The 22,687-nt window shown below is 40.4% G+C and overlaps 2 protein-coding genes across 16 annotated transcripts in view; one reads left to right on the plus strand and one right to left on the minus strand.

Annotated features, from left to right (window-relative positions):
• Positions 1 to 700: 700 nt before the first annotated feature.
• HNRNPK (heterogeneous nuclear ribonucleoprotein K) lies at positions 701 to 21,856 on the minus strand. 14 transcript variants are annotated; one of them, XM_015653419.3, is made up of 16 exons: positions 21,745 to 21,856; positions 19,236 to 19,314; positions 19,051 to 19,130; positions 18,077 to 18,174; positions 16,663 to 16,719; positions 15,113 to 15,156; positions 14,158 to 14,230; positions 13,548 to 13,661; positions 12,463 to 12,591; positions 11,700 to 12,001; positions 11,288 to 11,342; positions 7,482 to 7,532; positions 3,426 to 3,447; positions 3,266 to 3,348; positions 2,653 to 2,822; positions 701 to 1,831 (listed from the first exon to the last, which is right to left on the minus strand). In XM_015653419.3, the coding sequence occupies exons 3-16, from the start codon at positions 19,097 to 19,099 to the stop codon at positions 1,801 to 1,803; spliced, it is 1,278 nt and encodes a 425-aa protein (XP_015508905.1). In that variant the 5' UTR covers positions 19,100 to 19,130; positions 19,236 to 19,314; positions 21,745 to 21,856; the 3' UTR covers positions 701 to 1,800. The 14 variants fall into 14 exon arrangements, with proteins under 14 accessions (XP_015508905.1, XP_015508903.1, XP_033376131.1 ...); XM_015653417.3 differs by having other exon boundaries at positions 701 to 1,892; XM_033520240.1 differs by having other exon boundaries at positions 701 to 1,892; positions 13,548 to 13,676.
• The window catches only part of RMI1 (RecQ mediated genome instability 1), a 6,432-nt gene continuing 4,486 nt past the window's right edge, over positions 20,742 to 22,687 (plus strand). Inside the window, exon 1 of one of the 2 annotated variants that reach the window (XM_015653410.3) lies at positions 20,742 to 21,367. The gene's annotated coding sequence lies outside the window, so the exon portion shown is untranslated. Of the gene's footprint in view, positions 21,368 to 21,903; positions 22,022 to 22,687 lie in introns of those variants that run through there. The other variant, XM_015653409.2, reaches the window with a different exon arrangement.

Raw genomic sequence — 22,687 nt, forward strand, 5'->3', positions numbered from 1 at the left:
CCAGCCCCGCTCCCCGCCCCGTGGTGCTGCCGCTGCGCGCAGGCGCGGGGAGAGACGGGGTGCGGGGGATGCTCGGGGCCGAGCACAGACCCCAGCCCGGGGAGAGCCTGGGCCGGCACATTCATATTAACTCGCCCCCTTAAATCCTGCCAGGCTGGAGCAGTGCGCAGACCCAGCTTCTTGGCAGCGAAGTTTTCCAGAAGATTCCCATCATTGAGAAGAGAGGGACGAAAAAAAAAAAACCAACAATCTGGCAAAAGAACGAACAAAAATGTCTTGTTCTTTTTCCCAATCAAAAAAAGAACCAAATGAAGACCGTCCACAACCTCTTTTGCATACATACTCAAGTTGAAAGCAGAGGAATTCAGCACGTTTTAGTTTACTTGCATTTTCTCCAAAACCGCAGCCTCGGTTGCAGACTTCTCTACTTCAGGTACCCCAGATGCCTTCCCACCCACTAAAGAGTGGCGGCATTTCTTTCTACAGAATTCACTATCACTCTGCCAAGGCAGCCAGTCTTACGCATAATGTTCCAGGCTCTTTGCCTTTACCGTGCCATTTTGAAGAGTAGCTGGATTAAAGAGGCCAAGCTCCTGTGCCACAAATTATGGAAGGGAGAAAACACAACAAACCAACCAAAAAAATCCCACAAGAATCCTCACTTAGTCTGGACCGACCATATCTGTATATGTCACACACCTTCACACTTTTTAATCTGTTTTTATTCAGGAAGTGAAATTAAAACTTTTAACTATAAATACAAATGCCAAGGTATTACATGAGATATCCAGAGGCTTTATATTTTTTTAATTTCTCACAAATAATTCTTACGGAACTCAACATACATTTGGGAAACAAGTTGAAGTTTTGCATACAATGAAAAACAAGTTACATAGTTATATTGTCAATTTGCCAATTTGCAATTCCTACCCCATACAAACAAAAGCTCGGGAAACAGGGATAATTTATTCAGTAATGGTAGAGCAACTCTGCATTAAGCAAGCTGTCTAAAACCAGGTGTACTTTACCACTGTTTACTCAGTGACATCACAAAGTTTTAAAGTATTTTATTTATATACTGTCACCATTAATATATGTATTGCAAAGAGGGCCAAACACTTGCAAAAACGTCAAGTTTTACACAGCATTTGTGTATTATCACCTTTTTTTCCCATCCAAACAGCAAGGCAGTCATTGTTTTCACACGATCTTTTTAATTTGTCAAAAAACCCAACATAACTCCATCTATGTATCATGGAAACTTAAGAGCAAGCTTAACAGCAACTTTAATTTATATGGGGAAAAAGAAAACAAACTAGGTGTATCCTTTTTAGTTAAGACCTTATGGAGACCTGAAGAAAAATGACCACCAAGAATAGGTTCACTAAATTTATTTAAAAATCCTAAAATGTTTCTTACAAAAAAGCATTACATTCTGCACACTGCTCTCAAGAAACTCCAGGGACATGTGGCCTACCATATTCTCCCCCTTCCAAGTAAGATACAGTGTACATAAAGCAGGGTGTTCACAACAATTACAGAAAAACAGTACAATTTACCACCAACAATGAACAAAAATAGAATTCACTCTCTCTGCCACTTCAAAATTTCAATGTTAGTCTCGTGCGCCCTTCACCCCCCATGTATTTGTAAGGAACTAAATCATTACATCTGGTGTACAGCAAAGATTCCACTACACCTCAAATGCAGAACACCTATGAAGCAGAGGAATGTTGGCTTTTTAAACAGAAGCAGATAAAAAAAAAAAGGGTGCAGGACTCCTTCAGTTCTTCACTAGTCTTAGAAAAACTTTCCAGAATACTGCTTCACACTATAAAAAAGAAAAAATAATCTTGCATTAGAATCCTTCAACATCTGCATACTGCTTCACACTATAAAAGAAAAAGAAAAAAGCATGTATTAGAATGATGGACCATACATCTTGCATCAACATTCATAAAGCATTTTAAATTACAAATTCCTAACACATTTAAAAGTACATATTTTTAAAATGTCAATGGCTAACAATTATATTAGTGTATTTCAGGCATAGTTAAATATTAGTAATCTAAAGCCAAACATTCCAGTTAAGACATTAAAATCTGCTCTAGTAGCCAGAATGTTAATACAGCAAATGCTATCTGTAGCTGTTAATATTTGGCAGAGAAGGCAAAGTACTGTCAGCAAGGTGTGAAATGCTGCATAACAGCCCCAAATCGATTTCAACTTGTCCTGTAGAGGCATGGTCTGTGCCATATGGCAGACTGTGATTTGTTGTCAATTTAGTTATCTAAAAACAACAAAATCACTAGTCTTCCACACAGAACTAGGCCAACATTCACTGAAATCTTCTATACTTTCTACAGGCTCTATGTAATTTATTACAAGTAGTTTTTTTTTGCAGCAGTTTTCACCAGAGAAAGGAGAGGACTGTTTGGTTAAGATGTCTTCCAGCAAGATTAGTTTTGAGGGTGTCTTCATTTTAATTAGAATGGAGAACAGAAGAGAATCAAGGCAGAACTACCACTAGAGAAGTTAGGTTCAAATAGTTACTAAAAACCTGCCTTCTTATAAAACTGATTCGCAGAGAAGAGCAGTTTTATCATATACATGTTAATTTGACAGTAGGGACAATATAAAACTTGAACTTGCCTGTTCTGCAGCAAATACTGTGCATTTTGTATCTGGTCCTGTGTTCCCGTAATAGTGATTATCCGATCTTCTGAGCCTTCTAGTGGTTCATCAATTTTGATCGAAGCTCCTGACTCATGACGTATTTGTTTGATTCTCTGGCCTCCCTTTCCAATAATAGATCCTGCCAGCTAGGGAAGGAAGCAAAAACATTCATTTCCTGATAAACAGTCTTTCCGAAAAGTTAGAAAATTACAACAGCATGAGTAGATTTTGTAAATTCAGTTTTAAGTGTTGCAATGGGAGCTTATTTCTTTACATGCTAAAAATACACCCTGCAGTATTAATTGTGTAAACACAGGTGAGATAAAACTGAGAACCAGCTCTCATTTGCAAAACAGAAGTTACAAGGACCATCTCTATTACTGAATATCAACCACAAGTAAAATTATTTAATGTGTCTCTGAAGACAGAGACCAAACAGTCAAACAATATACTGTTGGTGATTTAGAAACACTTGTTTTGTATTTATCAAGCACTTTAAGAACTTCTGATTTACTTAAACAGTATGAGAAATGACTATGACTTCTTTTTAAGAATAAGCATGAGTTGAAAGCAAATCAACTTTACTTACATCTTTGGGAATCGTTACTTGTGTTGTGATGATGGGTCCACCAAGATCTCCATATGAACCACGCCCCCCTGCGTAAGAATAATCTGATTTAAGTGTATGCATCAAGCCCTTTAGTAACTACATAATGAACTACACACAAAGGTTCTATATAAACACTTACCATAACCAGAGCCACCCTCAAACTGTAAGAGAAAGAAAAAAACATTAATGTGAACAGCCATACTTCATTAACACATTTTTATCTTGATTATTCTATTGTTAACTTTGAGCCCATTCAATCAAACATCACAACCGTCAACTTGATATAAATACAACAGTGTTGTAACATCAAGGGCACCCTGAGGAAAAGAGGGAAGACCAGAAAAAAAGGAGTGGCTTATTAATCTCTGTCTATTTACACCAGGGGCCACCTTGTGCAGGACCACAAATTGGATGAGATGATTCTCATAGGTCACATCCAATTCCAGATATTCTGTGATTCTTATTGTACCCTATCAATATCTCCAAGAGTAACACATGAAATGACAAAGGATTCAGCTGTGCTGGTTTACCAAGGTGATTTCACTATCAGCTTCTTGTAGACAGCTGTTGATGCTAATTTACTTGTGACCTCTGTACTAAACATTAGAATTACAACATCAAGAGTAGAGCTTTGTTAATACTACCAATACAGCTCAAGAGAGACTCCAGTCTCCAATTCTGGAGCAAGAAGTCTACCCAGTCAGTGATCTATGACTAAATCTACACTGTTGATTCTGACTATGCTACAACCTTTTACATCTCTGAATAAACAATCACAACATGAGTTACTTCTGTTACATTTAAACTACCATATACCAAATGCAAATCACCGCAATTCCTGGCCCTTTTATTTTTAGGATATGTAAGCTTTCATTTGTTATCAAGTTCTCATTTCATTTTATATGTTCTAAGTGTGTAAGACCCCATATTTATACTTTCCTACAGAAGCAGAGAATAAATACACATGGTTCTCTCAACTTCAACTTCTGAAGAGTCTCTTGGCATCCATGATAGATAGGAGTCTGGAGGCTGCCTAAGGCTGAGACCATCAGCCAAGCTGGCGACATCTCAGTGATAATACTTAAGGAAAGTGTAAAAAATTTCCAATGTACACTGACTGCAAGAGTGAGCAAGGACAAAAAAACTGCTTCACGCGCTGGAATGGAGACTGCCCTGCTGCTCATAGAGAGAACCACACTGGAGCCCATTGAGTGATGCTATGCTGAGAGCAAGTAGATATGCCCTGAAGGAAGCTGCACAGGCAGACACCTGTGGCCTTTGAGGGGACCAACAACAAATGAGTCTGTTCTTGAAGGACTGACCCCTCATGAGGGGGACCCACACTGGAACAGTTTTAAGAACTGTGGTCCACTGGAAACAGATCATTCAAGCAGTTCATGAACAGCTGTATCATCCCATGGAAGGGACCCTATACTGGAGCAGGGGAACAGTGCAGGGAAGAAGGAGCAGTGGCAAGTATGATGAACTGACTTGGAAGCTCCAAGTCCCTCTCACCCCTGCACCATTCGTGGCAAAGTAGAAGCGTAAGGAATGAAGGACTGAAAGTTGAGTATGAAGAAGTGGAAGATGGATAAAGGTGTTTTTATGTTTCTCACTATGATACTCAAAGTGGCAGTAAACCTACCCCAAGCTAAATCTGTTTTGCCTATGATGTTAATTAGCGAGGGATGTGCCTGTCTTCATCATGAGCCACACACTTTTCTGTCTTACTGTCTCCCCTCACTCTACTAAGGAAGGGGCCTGAGAGCAGCTGAGTGGGCCCCTGGCAGCCAGTCAAGTTCAAGCACTCACAATTACTGACCCACAGAAGTTACAATGTAACAACTTTCCCAAAAAGATTTCTTACCATCTTTCTTCTTACATCAAAATGGAAGCTATTCAGATTTAAGCGTTGAGCTTATCCTCCGTCTCTAAGCAACGTGTATTGTCTAATCACATTATTAAGCAGTAAGACAAACATAATAGAGCTCACAGTGGAGTCCAAAATACAAGACAATGAAGGAGATTGCTTAAGGTTTCACTGAAAAGCTGATCACATAACATACTGCACAGAATGACATATTGCTGTTGGTGTTTGCCATAGGATTCCTTTCTGGACTGATTTCTTATAAAGAAAAAGACTTTCCTTAATCACATCTTCCTCTCCACACTACAAAACTATAGAGTTTGACAGCAACTGCTGTGTATATAAGCCAAGAACTGACTTTTCATGTGACTTAATTAAAAGTATTAATTTGGTAGCATTGTGCCATCTTCAAGACATCGCCAACACTTAATGCTACTCCGTAATTTCTAAAATGGAGTGACTACATCAGTGAATAAGAGAAGGGCTACAGGTACCATATACCTGGACTTCCGTAAAGGCTTTTACATAGTCTCCACATTCTTCCCTCCAAACTGGAGAGGGATGGATTCCATAGGTAGAGTGTTTGCTGAATAGGAATAGTTGTATCTAGAGGGCAGTGTCAATGCCCTCTAGATACAACTATAGAGTTTCAATGGATATGAAGGAATGTCCTTCAGGGTCTGGCCTTCATTGGCACCAGTGCTATTCAATGTCTTCATCAATGACACAAACTGATTAGGTGCAGCTGCAGCAAATTTGCAAGCTGAATGGTGCTGTTGACAGACTGGAAGTGTAACTTTTTTTAGAAAATTCTTTTTAGTTTCTTTTTTCTCTTTCTTGATTCTGCTGCACTTCTTTTGTACTTTTTTTTTCCACTCCTAGATTTCTCAGTCTCCTCTGAGCTGAGTTCCTTGGGGATATTCCCTCACAGGGAGTCCCACTTACCACAGTCCTCTGGGTCAGGGCAAAAACTCCAAAGCCTGTTAGGATCTTGTTTCTTGTGTTTATTAGGACACACTCTGTGTCTCAGACTCCATGAAGGACTGGATGCCATCCAGAAGAACCTGGACAAGCTCAGGATGTGAGCCCATGGGAAACTTCACTCAATTTAACCAAGACCAAGATCAAGGTGCTGCACCTGAGCTGGTGCAATCCCCAGTATCAACATCAGCTGGGGGATGAACAGAGAGAGAGCAGCCTTGCCATGAATAACTTGGGGGTGCTGGTGGGTGAGAGGTAGGACATGACCAAGCAATGAACACTGGAATCCCAGAGTGGAAACCATGTCCCATGCTGCATTGCAAAGTCAAGGGAGGTGATTCTCCCTGTTAGTCTACTCCTTTGAGACCCCAACATGAGTACTGCATCCAGCTCTGGGGCCCCCAACATTAAAGGCATGGACCTACTGGATTAAGTCTGAAGAAGGACCATGAAGATTATTAAAAGGATGCAGCACATCTCCTTTACATAAGAAAGCTAGAGAGCAGGGACTGTTCAGCTTGGAGAAGGCTCCAGAACGATCATAATGTGGCCTTCCAGATCCAGAAGGCAGCTTACAAGAAGGCTGGGGAGGAGTTTTCACACAGGCATGGAGAGGAAGGACAAGGGGCAACAGCTTTAAATTGAAAGAAGGTTGGTTTACTTTAGCTATTAGATTAGAAAGAAATTCTTCACTGTGAGAGTGGTGAGGCAGTGGAACAGGTTGCCCAGAAAAGCTGTGGATGCCCAATTACTCGAAGTGTGCAAAGCCAGGTTCAATGGAACTGAGCATCCTGGTCTAGTTCAAGGTTCTCTACCCATGGCAGATAGATATAATCTTTAAGGTTACTTCCAACTCAAGCCATTCTATGATTCTGTGATAAAATCCCAAAACCTATCTGATCAAATAATGTATTTTCAAATAGATTGATAGTTAAAGATAGCTTATTCACAAATCAAAGTGAGAAGCTGTTTGAAAAAAATTCCACAACATTAGCAAAGTAACACAAAATATAAATCGTAAATGCATGCATCTACAGTGCATCAGTTATGAAGAAAGAAAACATTTAACAAAATGAAAACAGACTGTAAAAGAGGCAGAAGAGCTACAGAAAAGCTCTTCCATTTTTACCAAGCTGCTGCATTGTTCCACCTTTCTACTAACATTACTTGCCTTTAAGGGACATTCCATTAAGTCTGCCACTAAATTTGGAGTCAGAAGAATGTCCGTATAAATTTTAATAGGTTGAAGTTGCCATGTACTGCACTCGAGATCTTTTAAAAAATTTGCTTTATCACTCAAACTCATTTAATACAGCAGTTTTCAAAAGACAGGCTGAAAATACTCACCAGCTCTGGTGGCTGCATATCATCACAGGCATCCACATGACACTGCATCATCTTCCAGACGCAACATAAGAGAAAGAAAGGAAGTCCAGGTCATACAGACTTTTAGAGAATGTCACAACCAAATAGAATGCACAGTGGTACAAAGAAACTTTCATACTATTAACAAAGATTTAAAATTAAGTGATCTAGATCACTTTCAAGACTCATTGACATTTAACATTACTTTGGGGCAACTCCTAATGGGAAACTCATGTTTTCCTTCTCTTTCTGTGGTTTTAGCAGATTTTCCCTCTAAGAAGCTCAGAAACTAATGGCAATGCAAAACATAAACCTTTTTTCTTTTAGGAAACCTTTATACATTTTTACATGTAAAAATACTTTATCTTTTATTTCTGCCATCTGCTAGAAAAAGACGGTTCAGTAAGACTGAAACAAGTAACGGCACACCAACTGCAGGTTGAACAGGAAGGACACTGCTTATGTTCTACTGTTCACATACCTCATCTAACCAGTAAGTAGACTAACAATCCACTGCTGCCTAATGATATTAGAAACTTAATCATGTTTCTAAAACATATGATATATGGCATTTCTTCCTTTCAGAATTTTACAATTTCAGCAACTGATGTTTATTTGTGCAAAATGAATTTTTTAAACAGGGTGCCTTAGCACACATAGTATTTTCTATGCTGCAAACTAGTTTGTGCTAGTCATTACTCAGAACTGGAACAGAAATCAAACAACAGATGGGCTGGATAAGGCGAAGAGCTTAGCTTTTTACGTCTAATAAAAAATCCCGCATGCAGTCCTAACTGATGTCAAATTCTTCTGTAGTATGTTTTTCTGGTTTGTAAGAGTGACCTGGAAAGTGAAATTTTGTTACTTCCTTCCAGCACCTGCAGGAATAAATACCATAGATGCCATACATTCTTCCTTACTACTTTTTATACATGCCCTGAGAATGAAGGCGTTAAAAATACAGAAGACTCAGGATTTTTCAAATCACAACAGTCCTTATGGTCTAGAGGATTTGATCTGGAGTAGTTACACACTGAAATATTTATGTCTATATGCAGATAAACAAGTCTGTACTTTGGAGAAAAAGCTTCAGAATATACTGTAAGTCAAAAGAGCATTTAAACAGCAGTACATATTTCTACGGGAACTTTAAGCCACGTTATTTAACAGGAAAGTATCATCTTAAGTGATTAGCTCTGTAGAGCCAAGGGGAATTTACCCATCTTTTAAAGTCAAAATGTTTTTTTTTTTTCACTTCAGCATTTACAAGGCTGTCAATAATGTCATATTTCTGGAACTCAGGAAAAACCACAGTTCAACATCCGATCTTAAAGGCTGGCTGTCAACTGTTCAGTCTTTCTGCCTTTAATGAAAAGGAGAACTGGCAAAAAAAATTTTCTTTCTGTACATTCGATTTTTCCAATATTTTTGAAATGCTCATCAACTGTTGCCTTTTATTACACCAATGTAGAATAGAAGCCATGTGAAAAGAGCACTTGTACTCTCTAAGAGCAGCTTTCTCCTTCATTACACATATCACAGTAATATTGGTTTAGTTTAAACTTCTACCTATGCAACAGTTTCTATTTGAAACAAAGGGTAGCACAGGAAGACTTTACCTTTTGGCATGACACTTGAAGCTGTGATGTCACACTCAGTGTGAAGATTTTCTTCCTGCTAGCACAATTTAGGATACTAGGATCATGATGAACTAAAACTAGAAATTAAATACTATCTTTGTTGGGAGGTAGTCCTCACTTTAACCAGGTTATAATACTTGGTCACAAAGGAGCCAAAGTCATGAGCAGCTTTACTATGGAAAGGAAATGAAATTGTTTTTTCTTCCGTGAAAAAAACCAAACTAAAGGAAATTACTCCACTTGCACGTAGAAGCCCATGTCAATAAAGTGAAGGTCAACATGACAGGTTAAACCTAAGTCAAAATGGATTTTCTATTCTAGCTGGACTGGAATAAAAATAGAACACATTACTGTGCAAGAGTCAAGCTAAGTAAGACTGTGCTCAACCAAATACCCAAAGAAGGGCAGGCTTCTCAGTTTATGTACTCTAGCAAAGGGTTTATAAGCTGCAAATAGAAGAAAACAAAATCTAGGGTCTGAAAACATGTAAACACAGATAAGGAATTGGAGGTGTACTTCTCCATTCTTCCAGCTTCTTAGCATGTAGAGTAGCATGGAAAACGGTGGTTTTTTTTCAGTAACAGCAAATTTTTCCTTTTATTACTTCTAATAAGCACATGACATTCTTGTAATTTATAGTTCCAGTAACTCTTATTCACAGGGAGGACATGTGAAGCCCATCAAGACAGCCCATTTCATAGCTCTTTTTCATTTCTTTTACATTACTTTAGAAGAAAAAAATAATGCATCATCTGTCATCCTAAAAAAAAGTACCACACAGAGCCAGAGGAGAAAAGATGATGGTTACTATAGAGATCTACCTCTGTCGTGCTTTAAGACCAGCCTGCAACTAAGAACTACACAGGTGCTTGCTCACACCCACCCCCACCTAAAGCCCAGCAAAAACTGGGATGAGAATCGGAAGTAAAACTTATAGCTTGAGATAAGAACAGTTAAATAACTGAGAGAAAGTTTAAAAACAAAACAAAGAAAGCCAACAAAAAATGAAACAACCACCACCACACCCCAGAATAATAGAAACCAGTAATTAAATCAAGGGTACATGATACAACTGCTCACCACTTTGCTGACCACTGTCCGGCTCCATCCTCAAACCCTTATGGACCTCCCCTACTGGGCAACTACCCCAGTTTATATAGTAGGTATGATGTTCTATGATGTGGAATATCTCTTTGGCCAGTTCAGGTCACTTGTACTAATTATGATCCCCTCCCAGCTCCCTACTCACTGTCAGGGAATGAGACACTGACTAAGTGCTTGACAGGATAAATACCACATAGGAAAACCAAAACCATCAGCATGTTATCAACCTTTTTCTCACACTGAATTCAAAAGACAGCACTGGACCAGCTACCAAGAAAGTAACTATCCGAGGACAACCTCATGGATTTTCTACTGAGGAAGGAGTAATCTTGTCTCACAACAGCAGTTTGGCTGTTGGGGCATGGCTGCTCAGAATGTAACATACAAGACTATTTATACCCTTTGTTTTAAGCTTCCACACACTATGACATTTCTTTCACCCTCCCAGAAAGAATACATGTAGGATTCAACTAAGCAGTGATTCTACCTTCACCACATTTGGAGGTGGTCTACCTCCAGAACATTTAGAATTGAGTGGATTTTCTGCAGAGAAACTACAAAATACAGAAGAATTGATTTCAAGAGCCATCACCTTCCATCAACTAGAGATCTTCTCAGATACTGTGCCATAATTTGTATTACCATTTCAAGGCCTGTGTTTTCCAACTTTATAGTGTTAAGAATGCTTGTGTAACTCATCAGAGAACATTGTTCTGACATGCTTTCTCCATCTAAAAAATCTACCAACTGCTATTTCTGTCACACTGATTAAAAAAATCTGAAAGATGGCCAGTGCAAAGAAACAAAGGGCTGAGCAGTCCAACTCTATGAATCTTTTTGATCACAGAGAAAAAGGAAGAAAACAAGAGTAGCACTGACATCTCAAATATTCATCCACAGGAGGACCACTTGTATGTATAAAACATTTTGGTTTCACTGTCAGAACTGTCTATGCCTCACATGAATGTGAGTGTGGTTCAGCAACAGGACATCAGCACGCTAACTATGCTTAGGAACACAACAGAGCAAATTTTAAACTCATACCATGCCATCATAACGGTCTCCCGGTCTGCCCCTTCGGTCATAGGACATCAGATCTCTAAAATAAAGAAGGCAGCAGCATGTTAATTGTGGAATGTGTGTTATGAGCTAGCTGGTTTATTCTAATCTAAATTTTCCCATTCATGGTTAACATGTAACTTAGTATCAAACTACTCTACCCAAGTACTGAATAACTTAAGTTCCTGAAAGAAGAACTACTGAATATAGTCCTGGCAACTTACTACAACAGAGCAGGTTAATTAAATTGCAGTATATTTCAAAATACTCATCTAATACAGGCTCAATCCTGCATACCCGCTACCAACACGGAAGCATGGAAAAATCACTGAGAAGATGCATATTACTCAGATATATAACATGGGCTTTTGTATAATGCATTTATGCAACAACTCACCCGCCACGAGGAGGTGGAGGAGGAGGAAGAGGAAGATTACGAGCTCTGCTGCCACCTCTACCACCACGACCTGGTGGAGGTGGTGGAGGTCCTCTGCGAGGGCTCATGTCATCATAATCTCTTCTCGAGGGAGGCATAGGTCGTCCACCACGGGGCATTCGATCAAAACCTCCTCTTCCACGCATTGGAAAGCCCACTGGCCGTCCCCTTCTATCATCAAACATCATTGTGAAGCCACCATAATCATATGTTTCATCATAGAAATTGGGATCATAAGGCTGGGCCCGTCCTTTAATTGGAGACTAATATAAACAGACAAAAAAATTCCCCAAATCAGATAGTTCTATTACAACTGGCATACTTAATTAAACTAGCACATTTATGCATTTGGGACATGTTCTTGATTTCACGATGCTGCCAATAGAGGAGATGATGTGCTTTCTATGAACTTAACTATGACACTAAAACTACTTAGATGTGGCAGAGACCTTTTGTTTTCCTTCCTCTTCGAATTTTCCACTCTAATGACATGCAAAGCATAAGTGGCCCTCTAGTACCAAAAACTGCTTTCCTCCCTCATAAGGTGTACCTCAATTCTACACAATAGAAACAGTTCCCGAAGTTCGTAACTGTCTGTCACTTCCCTGTTAGGAAAGTAGGAGGTACTGAATTTAAACTAGAAAGACACCATCTTTCATCCAGTTAATGTCTAAAACATTCATGAATGCCAATGAAAGAATAAAATAAATTTAATAAACATTACCTCAGAGATAAGATCCAAGATAATCTTGATGCACTCAACAACTCTATCCGGTTTTCCACCAATAAGCACCACTCTGTCAGTTGAATGAGGACAACACTCCTGAAAGAGCTTAATGGTGGTCTGAGTGTTCTGTAGAAGAAAAAATAATCCAAGATTATCAAATATATTTTGAACAACTTTATAAGATTTTCAATATATTTTAAAAACATTTTAAGTTCCCACCCACTTAAATCTGCATGCTTGCTTTTGAGTTATCACACAAAATTAGAAGATGACGTATTTTAAAGATCTTGCTGCTGCAAGTTTTGTAGGACGATGAAAAAAAATTCAATTTTCTCTTATTTCAGCTATGACTCATCTATGATGCTTCATTTAATTAAGTATTAGAAAAAGGATCACATAAACATTGTGAGCTTACAGGCTGTATTAGCTTTCAAACCAACATTCTTTGGATGCTAAGACAGCAATGTTGCTAGGATTATGTCTAGTTATCTTGCCTTTCTTAATCCATACAAACAAGTACTGGCTTATACCTGAACTGACCTGAAACGGTCTTTAACACAACACCAAGAAACTCAACCATGTGTTTTCAGTTCATAGAGACTGTTAAGTTTTTTAAATCTTACTCTTTCTCTTAAAAAAAAAAACAAACAGAAAGTGTCTTCCAGGGTTGGGATTAAAGAATACAAGACCAAACATGAAGCACTTTCACAATACATCTACTGTGGAGATGCTTTCATTCTAGACTGTTTTGTGTGTCCAACCACACAAATAGTTCTACACTATGCAACAGTTTGTTTTAAAAGGAGAAATGAACACAATTTTAATAAAATGAAGTAAAAATCCTTTCTTTAAAAACAGTACCACAAATAATGTTTAACCAAGTCATGGCTCTGCCACCAACATTACTTCTCAGGGTCTGCAAGAAAGTTGCAACTCCCAGCTCCATCTCACAACATCAAAAGCCTGTATGCAACATGTTCAGAAGGAATTACTGAACAGCAGATATGTACATATGCCCCTTATGATCAGAAAACATTGCTTATTGAAAAAAATCAAATCTCAGAAAAACAGAAAGCAAGTACCTCTCTGAGTTCTTTAATTTTAGCACCCTTGACACCAATAATGCCTCCTGCCAAACTCTGGTGAATAAGAAGTCGAAGTTCGCAGTCGAAGTCACTGCCTTTGTAGTGTTGATACTGCAAATAAGATGCATATAGGGAGAAGCAATAAAGATTAATCACAAAAATTCAAAGTATTTGGGGTTTTTAAACTTTTTCTTCAAACACAATGGGACAACTTAATTTATTGCTGAATTGTAACCTGGTATTTCTTTTGATACAACCACAACAATTTAAACACCTCACCTCACCACAAAGAATCAATTTTCCCTATTTTTTTACAGTACTTATTAAATGACACTGTGCCACTTCCTATAAACATTTAAGAAGTTATCAAAAAGTACAACTTATTATTTGGAAAACAGGAAGGCTGTTCAAAACGTTAATTTAATAAACAATGACAGCCTCTACCCTCTACGCAAAAGATGCCAACATGTAATCTTTCTTTAAAAGCCTTTCGGCATTTTTTACTTTTCTAATTTCCTGTATTTAAAAAGTAGCAAATACTCTAGAACCATCTCATTCAAAAGCTAATGTTTTCATTCTAAACAAAGGAAAATTTCAAGATAAATACCTCTTCTAAAGTAGGGATAATCTTCTTCAAGATTTCTCCAATTGTCTCTATATCTGCACTTATACTCAAGATGCTGTTGGAAACCACGATGACAGACGATATGGAGAAGGCAGAAAAGAGAAAGCAGAAGTAAATGCTTTTTATCATTACACACAAAATTTTAACAAGATTTACTACAAAGAAGAGTTCTCAAATATTCCCCATTTAAAGTAAACCTGTTTGTTCAATTTACAACACATGCATCTTTGTTTATGCCCAGTATATATGCATGAGAAATTTAAGATTAGGCAGGTCTTGCAGAGAGAGAAAGACAGAATAGGCTTTTGGAAGGGCTCAAATTAAGTGGGCAAGAAATTGACGCAGAACTGAAAAGTAGAAGTGAATATTCATGTTCCCCGCCACCACTAATTAGGATACCCTCACTATTACATTCGTAGAACTGGCACACCTTCTCATATTAAAAGTGAGGATATGCAAGTGGTGAACGTTGTATCTGGAATAAGGTTATGGAACTCAGATTACTAATGGGCTCTCCAAGAAAACAAATACAAATGCAAGACAAAAAAAGACAAAACAAATGAGAAGTGAAGGAAAGCGAACCGGAATTAGCATTTCATAAGAAATAATTATGAACAGGCAATGTTGAGGGGAGCAAGGTGGGCCACAAAGACAGAGCGAAGACTATTTCGAACCAATTTGATTTACAATGCAGCAAATATGCAACACTTGAAGCTGTGCTCCTTCCATTGAAATAAAATTAGTGGATTGTTTGGGTGGGCAACTCACGTAAAAGTTCAGTGACAAAAAGACTTAATGGGGAAAATAAGACAGAAAACTTGAAAAAAAACAATACACCGTCTATAAGGGGATACTATTTAATTATATCAAAGGCAGGTAATAAAATACATTTCTCTCTTTCTATTCAGGCAGTGAGGCATAAACTGTTGGGACATACCGCTCGGGGCCACTGCTGTCTGGGACTGAAACACTGGCATTGTACTGCATTGGTCATTGGCGTTCGTGGATGTTGGCATTGGGCATGGGTATTCAATCGGAAGTTGTCAAGTATGGTACCCGTTTGGCAACGAGCACATTTTTGGGCATAGCCAACCAGGGTTTTCACATGGGCGTTCAGGGGCGGATGGGCCAACGTCATGGTGGGCAACGCAGGGGCAAGTCGATCCAGTACATGGGCAACGGAGATATATGGCCAAAAAAACAAGGAGAGGGAAAAGGGGGAAAAGCAATAAATTTTAATTTAATACAAACTATACTCATTACTCTCAATTAATGAAACAAGCTTAAGTTGTTCTGAAGACTAACACAATAACTGATTGCTACACCGACTGTGGCCTAACAGTATGGACTTTAAAAATGAGTCACTTGATCTGACTAAACTACTTTTTACTTTTAATAAATGATGTTTCAGTAGCAGGCTGGCTCATGAGGGTAGACGCAAAACCTGTCGAGACCTATCGTACTAGAGTCTTGGGCATATAGGGAGAGTTCATGTTCCAGACGAATTTAAATTATCTGGACTTAGGTGACATACGGATTTATTCAAAAAAACCAAACAAAAAACCAAAAAAACCAAACAAAAAAAAAACCCGACTAAAAAAACCCTAAAAGAGAGGAACAACTAGCTGCCAAAGTTAGTGAGCATATGTATGATTCCTGACCATTCAACTAAAATCTCAACTCCAGTTGCGGTAGTTTATGAACTTAGTTGGAACTGATTTGTCATGATATATTGCCAAATCTTGTGCTGAACAGAGTCTTGATCGGAAAAATCGTTGAAATCATAGCTGATGTTAAGTACAGGAGTGTAAACAAATGGAATTTAAGAAGCGTTGCCAAGTTTTATAAATACACAACATTAATGCTGAGCATGTGTCTAATCACCAAAGTCAACCCCCTGTAAAATGTGAACAGGCATTTAGTCATGATGATTTAAAAATGCTTCCAAATAACAGAATAGAATGTTCCTTTAGAGTTTTATACTCATATTTAAAGAAAGAAACCTTAATATTAATGCTATTTTGCTTCATGTGCAAGCTGTTAAGGAACAGATGGATGATTTTGTTTTGCTTTTTTAAAGGAAGTTAAAGAACTCCTCTATCACTGGGTTAAGCCAGCCACCTGCAAGGGTTTCAGCAGTACTATAATTGATGCACACATATGGGGAATGGTACTATTAAGGGGTTTAAGCTTTGTCAATATTTTTAATTAGGATGGTAACTCACTTCAAGTGTGTAATTTAGCAGAATCCTATTAAAAAGTGAAGAGATTTAACATAAACCTCTTCTCCCATGTGTCAAACTGGGTTTTAATTGAAATAGAAATTGAAGAACTGTTATCTACTCTGACAATCAATACAAATGGCTCGTAACTTGGATGTCTATAGAGTTGAATTGCTCCAATTTCTAGAAATGCACGCAATCAAGTTTTCGATGTAGTGCTCTGAAAGAAGTGGTGGTAAATTAGTTCAAACTCATATATACTCACGTCTGTACGAAGTGCTTTAATATTTTTGCCACCTTTTCCAATCACTGCTCCTGCATTCTGGAAAATAGTTTTCAGAAGTTACATTATGACAACACAACACAGCCTAAGTTTTTGAACTCAAGACTATAAATAGTAGATCTATTTTTGCTGGCCCAAGAGGTGGGGACAGGCACTACTTTGGAAGGGCTCAAACCAAACTGAAACCAACTGGACGTTTGTCCACATAAAAAAAAATACCAAAAGCTCTTAAAACCATGGAACACACAGAGCGAAAAAGACAACTCAGCTTTGCCACTAGTATTCCAAAGGGAAGTTTCTAGGCAATTTTGCCCATGTTGAACTTCTCATAGACTAGGTCTGTTAAAAAAAAAATAACTAAATGAATGTAATGTAGGCCAATTATTTCCTCAATTCTCTGAATTCTCTGATCAGCCTTTTTTGTCCTTACAAGGTATGTGTACAAATTCCACTTTCGTGCTCCAAACACTTGATAATTTCAAGTGGTAATATTGGTTTGCACATCTGTAAAGCAACTAATTTCTCAGAGCAATATAAACTGAAAAAGTCTGCAATTAATGGTAACAGCCACTAACTATTCAAGCCACCAGGGTCAACAGGAATAAACTGGCAAACAGTAAAAAATAGTAATTGCAAAATTTCATTTTTACCAGGTTCTTTGAAGGATTCTATGAAAAGTATTGAATTTATTACACATGTACATTATGCTAACAGCATGCAGAATGTTTCATGGTACTTCATGTAACTTGGCTATTGGTCAGAAATGCCTCACAGAGTAAAGGCAACATTATTTCCCACCAGCACAGAAGACTGAGATACTTCAGAAAGCATCTGCAGCAACTGGAAACACCAGAGGAAATTCATATACCACAACTTCAATTATTTACACCTGTCAACAAAATCACTACAATCCCTGAAGCACTACTCCCACACTTCTTCCTGTTAATATAGTTGAACAAGCTTAGTAGATCTATTTGGGAGAGTTACTAAAATCCTAAATTCTCATCTCACATATTTAATCTAAAATAAAAAAATTATAATCCTCTAAATACCCTCTTTTTCAAAGACTCACATACAGTCATTCCCCTCAATTAATATAGCTACCTTCCACTCAAATGTAAAAATATCTTAGAATCTTTATTGCTCTACTTCTTAGCGAGTATATCTTTTTAATAACCCTTGTATTGATCCTTAGGGACTTAGCCTTTTGAGAGAACCCTGAGGACAATTCCATTGCAATACATCTACAACTACTATTCCTACATACTGAAAATTACTCTGTTATCTCATTTTTAAAAAAGCACATAATCACTCTGCACTTATAACCCAACATGCACTTTGTCACCAAAATCTTGAGCTATGCTATACAAAAAAACACTTAAAAAAAAGGGCGTACTTTGCTCTGAAGCAAGATGCGCAATTCAACCATCTCATCAGTGTTTCGAGATCTTTTGAAGGCCTGTTCTTCCTCCATATCTTCTGCAGGACGTTTGCCTGTAGAGAGGTCCATAGGGGGGAAACATAAACATTTATTTAACTTTCTAAGTCATAATAAAGTGGAACATGTGCCAAATTTATGCTCTGTACTACTAATACACTCTTTCCTATTAGCACAAAACTAATTACAGACATCTATTCTGAACATCCACAGCACAGAAACATATCTTCACTTCAACAGCCTTCTGACTGATTAACAACTGAAAACACATTTAAAAATCTGTGAACTATGGCTTAAATGAGAATGTTGCACACAAGCAATAAGAAATTAATGACGCTTCATCTAAAGGAGTGCAGCACCACCCACTTAGTATCTATTTATAATTTACAACAGGGGAAAACACTTCTGGCATAAAGCTCAAATATAGTTTGTCCAACACTGAAATACTGGTGAAATAATAGTAAAGTTACACTTCAGATGCTGTTTGGGAAAAACTAGCATCAATCAACAACAGCAATGCCCAAATTTCCCTGGTAACTATTCCCAAGAAATTTTCTATTAAGCTCTTCAGTAATATTTCACAAATTCATACTCTTGCATGTAACAACTGCAATGAACAAAACGCAATTAACAGATGTGTGCTACAGCATACATACATATTCACATTTTCCATACAGCTATGAAATATTTTTCAATATTTGGTCATAATTTTCAGTTCTCAAGTCTGAAACATGCCAACAGAAAGATTATATGTTTATGCTTCAAAAACATGTGCAATGACACATTAATCAAAACTGAACATATCTAATGCAGAACTCAAAATTATTGCTGATGCAAACATACAGTAAAGTTAAATCATTACAAAATTCTTTGAAATCCTAAAATTTTTAAGAGGTTCTTTCTGAAATGGAATAGTCCTTTAAAAAATTTACCATTTGTCTCTGTGTTGGTAAAGGTCTCCTCCTGTTGTTCAGTCTCCATTGCCTTTTCTTCTTATGTGGACAAGGAAAACCTGTTGAAAAACACGGAAGGTACATTTTTTTTGCCAAAAGACAAATTGTACCTTATGCTAAAGTGAAAAAAGTAACAAAAATTTATGCCTGCTGCTAGAACTTACCGCTATTATATATCCTTGCTGACCAAAACTCAAGTATTCTGGGCGGGATCAAAATCCAACAGCCTATTGCTTCAAGAGCCTATGAAAACAGCATATATCAGTTGTGAGTCTCCCCACACTGTAAGCCTGCTTCTTGCTACAGACAGAAAACAAAGTTTGACCTAAGCAACTGCTGCAAATTTTCTCTTTATAAAAGAAAAAGCATAGGCAAACCAAACACATCACTAAGAGAAGATAAAGGCCAAATCTATAGATTTACATAAACCTAATGTCTGAATTACAGGTTTTGGATACACATAGTTTTAAGTAAACACATAATCTCATGATATGTGCCTTGGTTTCACTTTCTAAAGGGCACTACACCAGAATCTGGTCTTGCTATCTAGGTCAACACTACTTACACTTAATAAATAGTCCTGTTAAGGTAATTGTCAACACTTGTACTACAAATTCTCTACCCATGTACTAACACACATTTGAGCATGCATTCCTCTCAACTATAATTGATGAAGAAAACAAAAAATGTGAATAAAATAAAAACTACAACTTCAAATTACACTAAAATAACCTTTAAAAAAATACCACCCTCTGTAGTTACACACAACCCACTGCACGCATACACCCCCAGAAGCAACTGTAATTCAGTGTAATTTTCTGAAATAAATTGTGACTTGCTTTTAGCTACTAAGTCACATTAGGTTGAAGTGTAGATAAAATAAACAAATTTTCAACTTAGTATCATTAAAAATGTGATTTACAAATTCAACCAAACAATCACGTATTTCCCCTTGCATTGCATTAACTTCCACTGCCTCAACAAAACAGCAGGCACTCATTCCTGTAGCCATAATCGGGAGAAGGGGAATGGGGGTGGTAAAGAAGCTGATTCAAGCTCATTAAACATACTCTCAGACAGCTATGTAATTGCTGCCCTGCTTGGAGGACTAATAACAGGCTCTGCCTTCCCAACACATGCCGGTATTTCCAGGCACTTGAAGTGGGCTAACGGGCATGCACAAGTTCAGTAATAGCGGGATCTCAGGTAGGCATTGTCAAAACTGCGCTGTTACGCGGATGGGCAGTAAGGAAGACACCGACAAAGTGTAATAGCCCTTTCAGATACCGATTAATCTATTTCCTACTATCCCAAGAATTTTCAGGCACCGAGGAGCGAACTCTTATCAGTTAAAATTCAGGGCTTAGTCTCCCCTAGCCAAAGCTCCCTATACGCCACGTGTTCAGTAACCTCGCTCAGCTAGGTAAATCGAGGACATTCACACTACTAACGAAGCCAGGTTCCTTATGAACACCTAAGGGTCACAGCGGACAAGAGAGGTGGGACCAGCGACCACAGCTAAGGAACGCCAGAGCGCCTCCAGGGCACAGCGGCATTTCTCGCCTGCCTCTCTCTTCCCCCCTCCCTCCTTGCGTCTCCAGACGCCCGCCCAGCGCGGCGAGGACAGGGGCGAAAGCGGCGGCGCTGCGGAACCCCTGCGGAGCAAAAGAAATGGCGCCCTCTGAAATGGCGCCCGCCCGCCCGCTGCGAGGCGGAGCCGGGAGCGGAAGGGCCGCCACCACCACGCGGCCGTGGGAAGCGTTACCCGGCTCTGCCCGGGCGGACACAAAGGAGGTGCCCGGCGGCTCGAAGCCCAGTGCAGCGGGCGGAGCAGGTCAGCCCTAGAGCCACGGGCAATCCGCCCGCCCCCGAAAGCGGCGCGGCCGCGAAACAGAGTGTCCGCCTCCCGATCGGTCTCTGCAGCTGCTTCCGCGCAGGCCGCGGCCCGGAGCGCCCTCTCTGCGCCCGCCATAATCCTCAACAGAAGCTCGCCCTGAGCAGTTACCACGGGCGGGCGCGGGAAGGCACCTACCGCGCCCCCGCCCTTAGAGCGCAGCCGCTGACGCTGCGGAACTCGCACTGTCCCCGCGGGGCAATAGGGCCAGTGGCCATCTAAAGGCCCTCGGCAATAGCCAAGGCGGCGGCACACCGGTGTCCTCCACGCAGAGACTTCCCCGTTCTACCGCCAACCCTCGGGACCCCACGGAACCCTGGTGCCCACGGGAGCCCTCGGCAGCTGAGGCCCCACGACACAGGCCCTCTCGCACCGCTGTGTCACGCAGCGCCGCCGAGCGAGGTACAGCGGCGGTTCTACCGGCCCAGGCCTGGACTGGCCTGTGTCCTTTTCCCGCCCCCTTCCCCTACTCGCCGGCCCCGGCTGCACGCCGCCGCGGGCTGCGCGTACCTGCGCCCGCCGCCGGCCCCGCCGTGTACGGTAGAGAAAGGGGAGCAGCCCCGGCCTCTAACGCGCACATCCACCAGCGCCACCCGCGATTGGCCCCGCCACCGCCCCCCGCGCGGCGCCGCCGCTGCCTCGTTGGGTGAGGCTGCTGCCCATCAGGAAATGAGGCGGCGCCGCGATCCGCACCGCCCTCCGTGAGGGAAGGGACGAGACGGACGCGGGGAAAGGTTGGCGCCGTTAGGCCCGTGCCGTGGCCGGCCGGCCTTCCCTACCTGGGCTGCGGGAGCCGCGCGGGGAACGGCGCGGGCAGCGAGGAGGCGGCCCAGAAAAGCGGGAGCAGCTGCAGCCGAGAGGCGAGAAAATGGCGGCCACTAAAACCCCGCCTTGTGCGTGCAGCCCGGCGCCGGCTATGGCGAGACTCTCGCGATGGTTCGACTTGCGCCTCCCATTGGCTGGCGGGTGCGCGCGGCGGTTTTGGGGAGCGTGGGTTCGGGCGCTGCCCCATTTCTCAGCGCCGGGGCCGCTCCGCTAGGACTGCTCGCCAGCCTGGTGAGTTGGAGCTTTCGGCCCCTCCAAGGGGCTGCGAGTATGCGGCCTGTCCTCATTCAGATCTTCCTCGTCCCCCCGCCTCTGCTTCCCTCCCTCACCCCTTTCACCTCCCTGTTGAAAGCTGACGCTTTACTGGCTTAAATAACTACGCGGTATCTTCCAAGCGGTGGATCTTTTGGGGAGAGCTTAGAGGTTCTTTTGTTCGCTCTGAAGGCTGTAATGGCAAAAAAACTCCAAGAAACACAGCGAAATCTACACCTGCTGTTTCTTAAACATTCTTACTGTAGGTTTTGTTTTCTTTGTGTTCTGTAGTGAGACTGAACCTCTCGGTCGCCCTTTCTAAGGGATTGAACGTGATCCATACACAGTCAGGCAACTTAATATATTTTCAATTTAGTAGTGACATGGATACAGGAGTTAAATGCAATCTTAGCCGGTGTGCTAGCGATACCAGATTGGGAGGGGCGGCTGACTCTCTCAAGGCACAAGAGCCTTCCAGGGGGATCTGAATAGACTGGACCGCTGGGTAACTATCAGTGGCATGAAACTTTAATGAGAACAAATACAGATTCTGCCCCTGGGATGCAGTAAAACTGGGCACAAGAATCGGCTGGAAGAGGAGTGTGTGTAGAGCAGCCCTGCAGAAAGGGATCTGGGGGTGCTGGT

The sequence above is a fragment of the Parus major genome, chromosome Z, assembly GCF_001522545.3.
Source record: "Parus major isolate Abel chromosome Z, Parus_major1.1, whole genome shotgun sequence".
In the NCBI taxonomy this organism is placed as follows: domain Eukaryota; kingdom Metazoa; phylum Chordata; class Aves; order Passeriformes; family Paridae; genus Parus; species Parus major.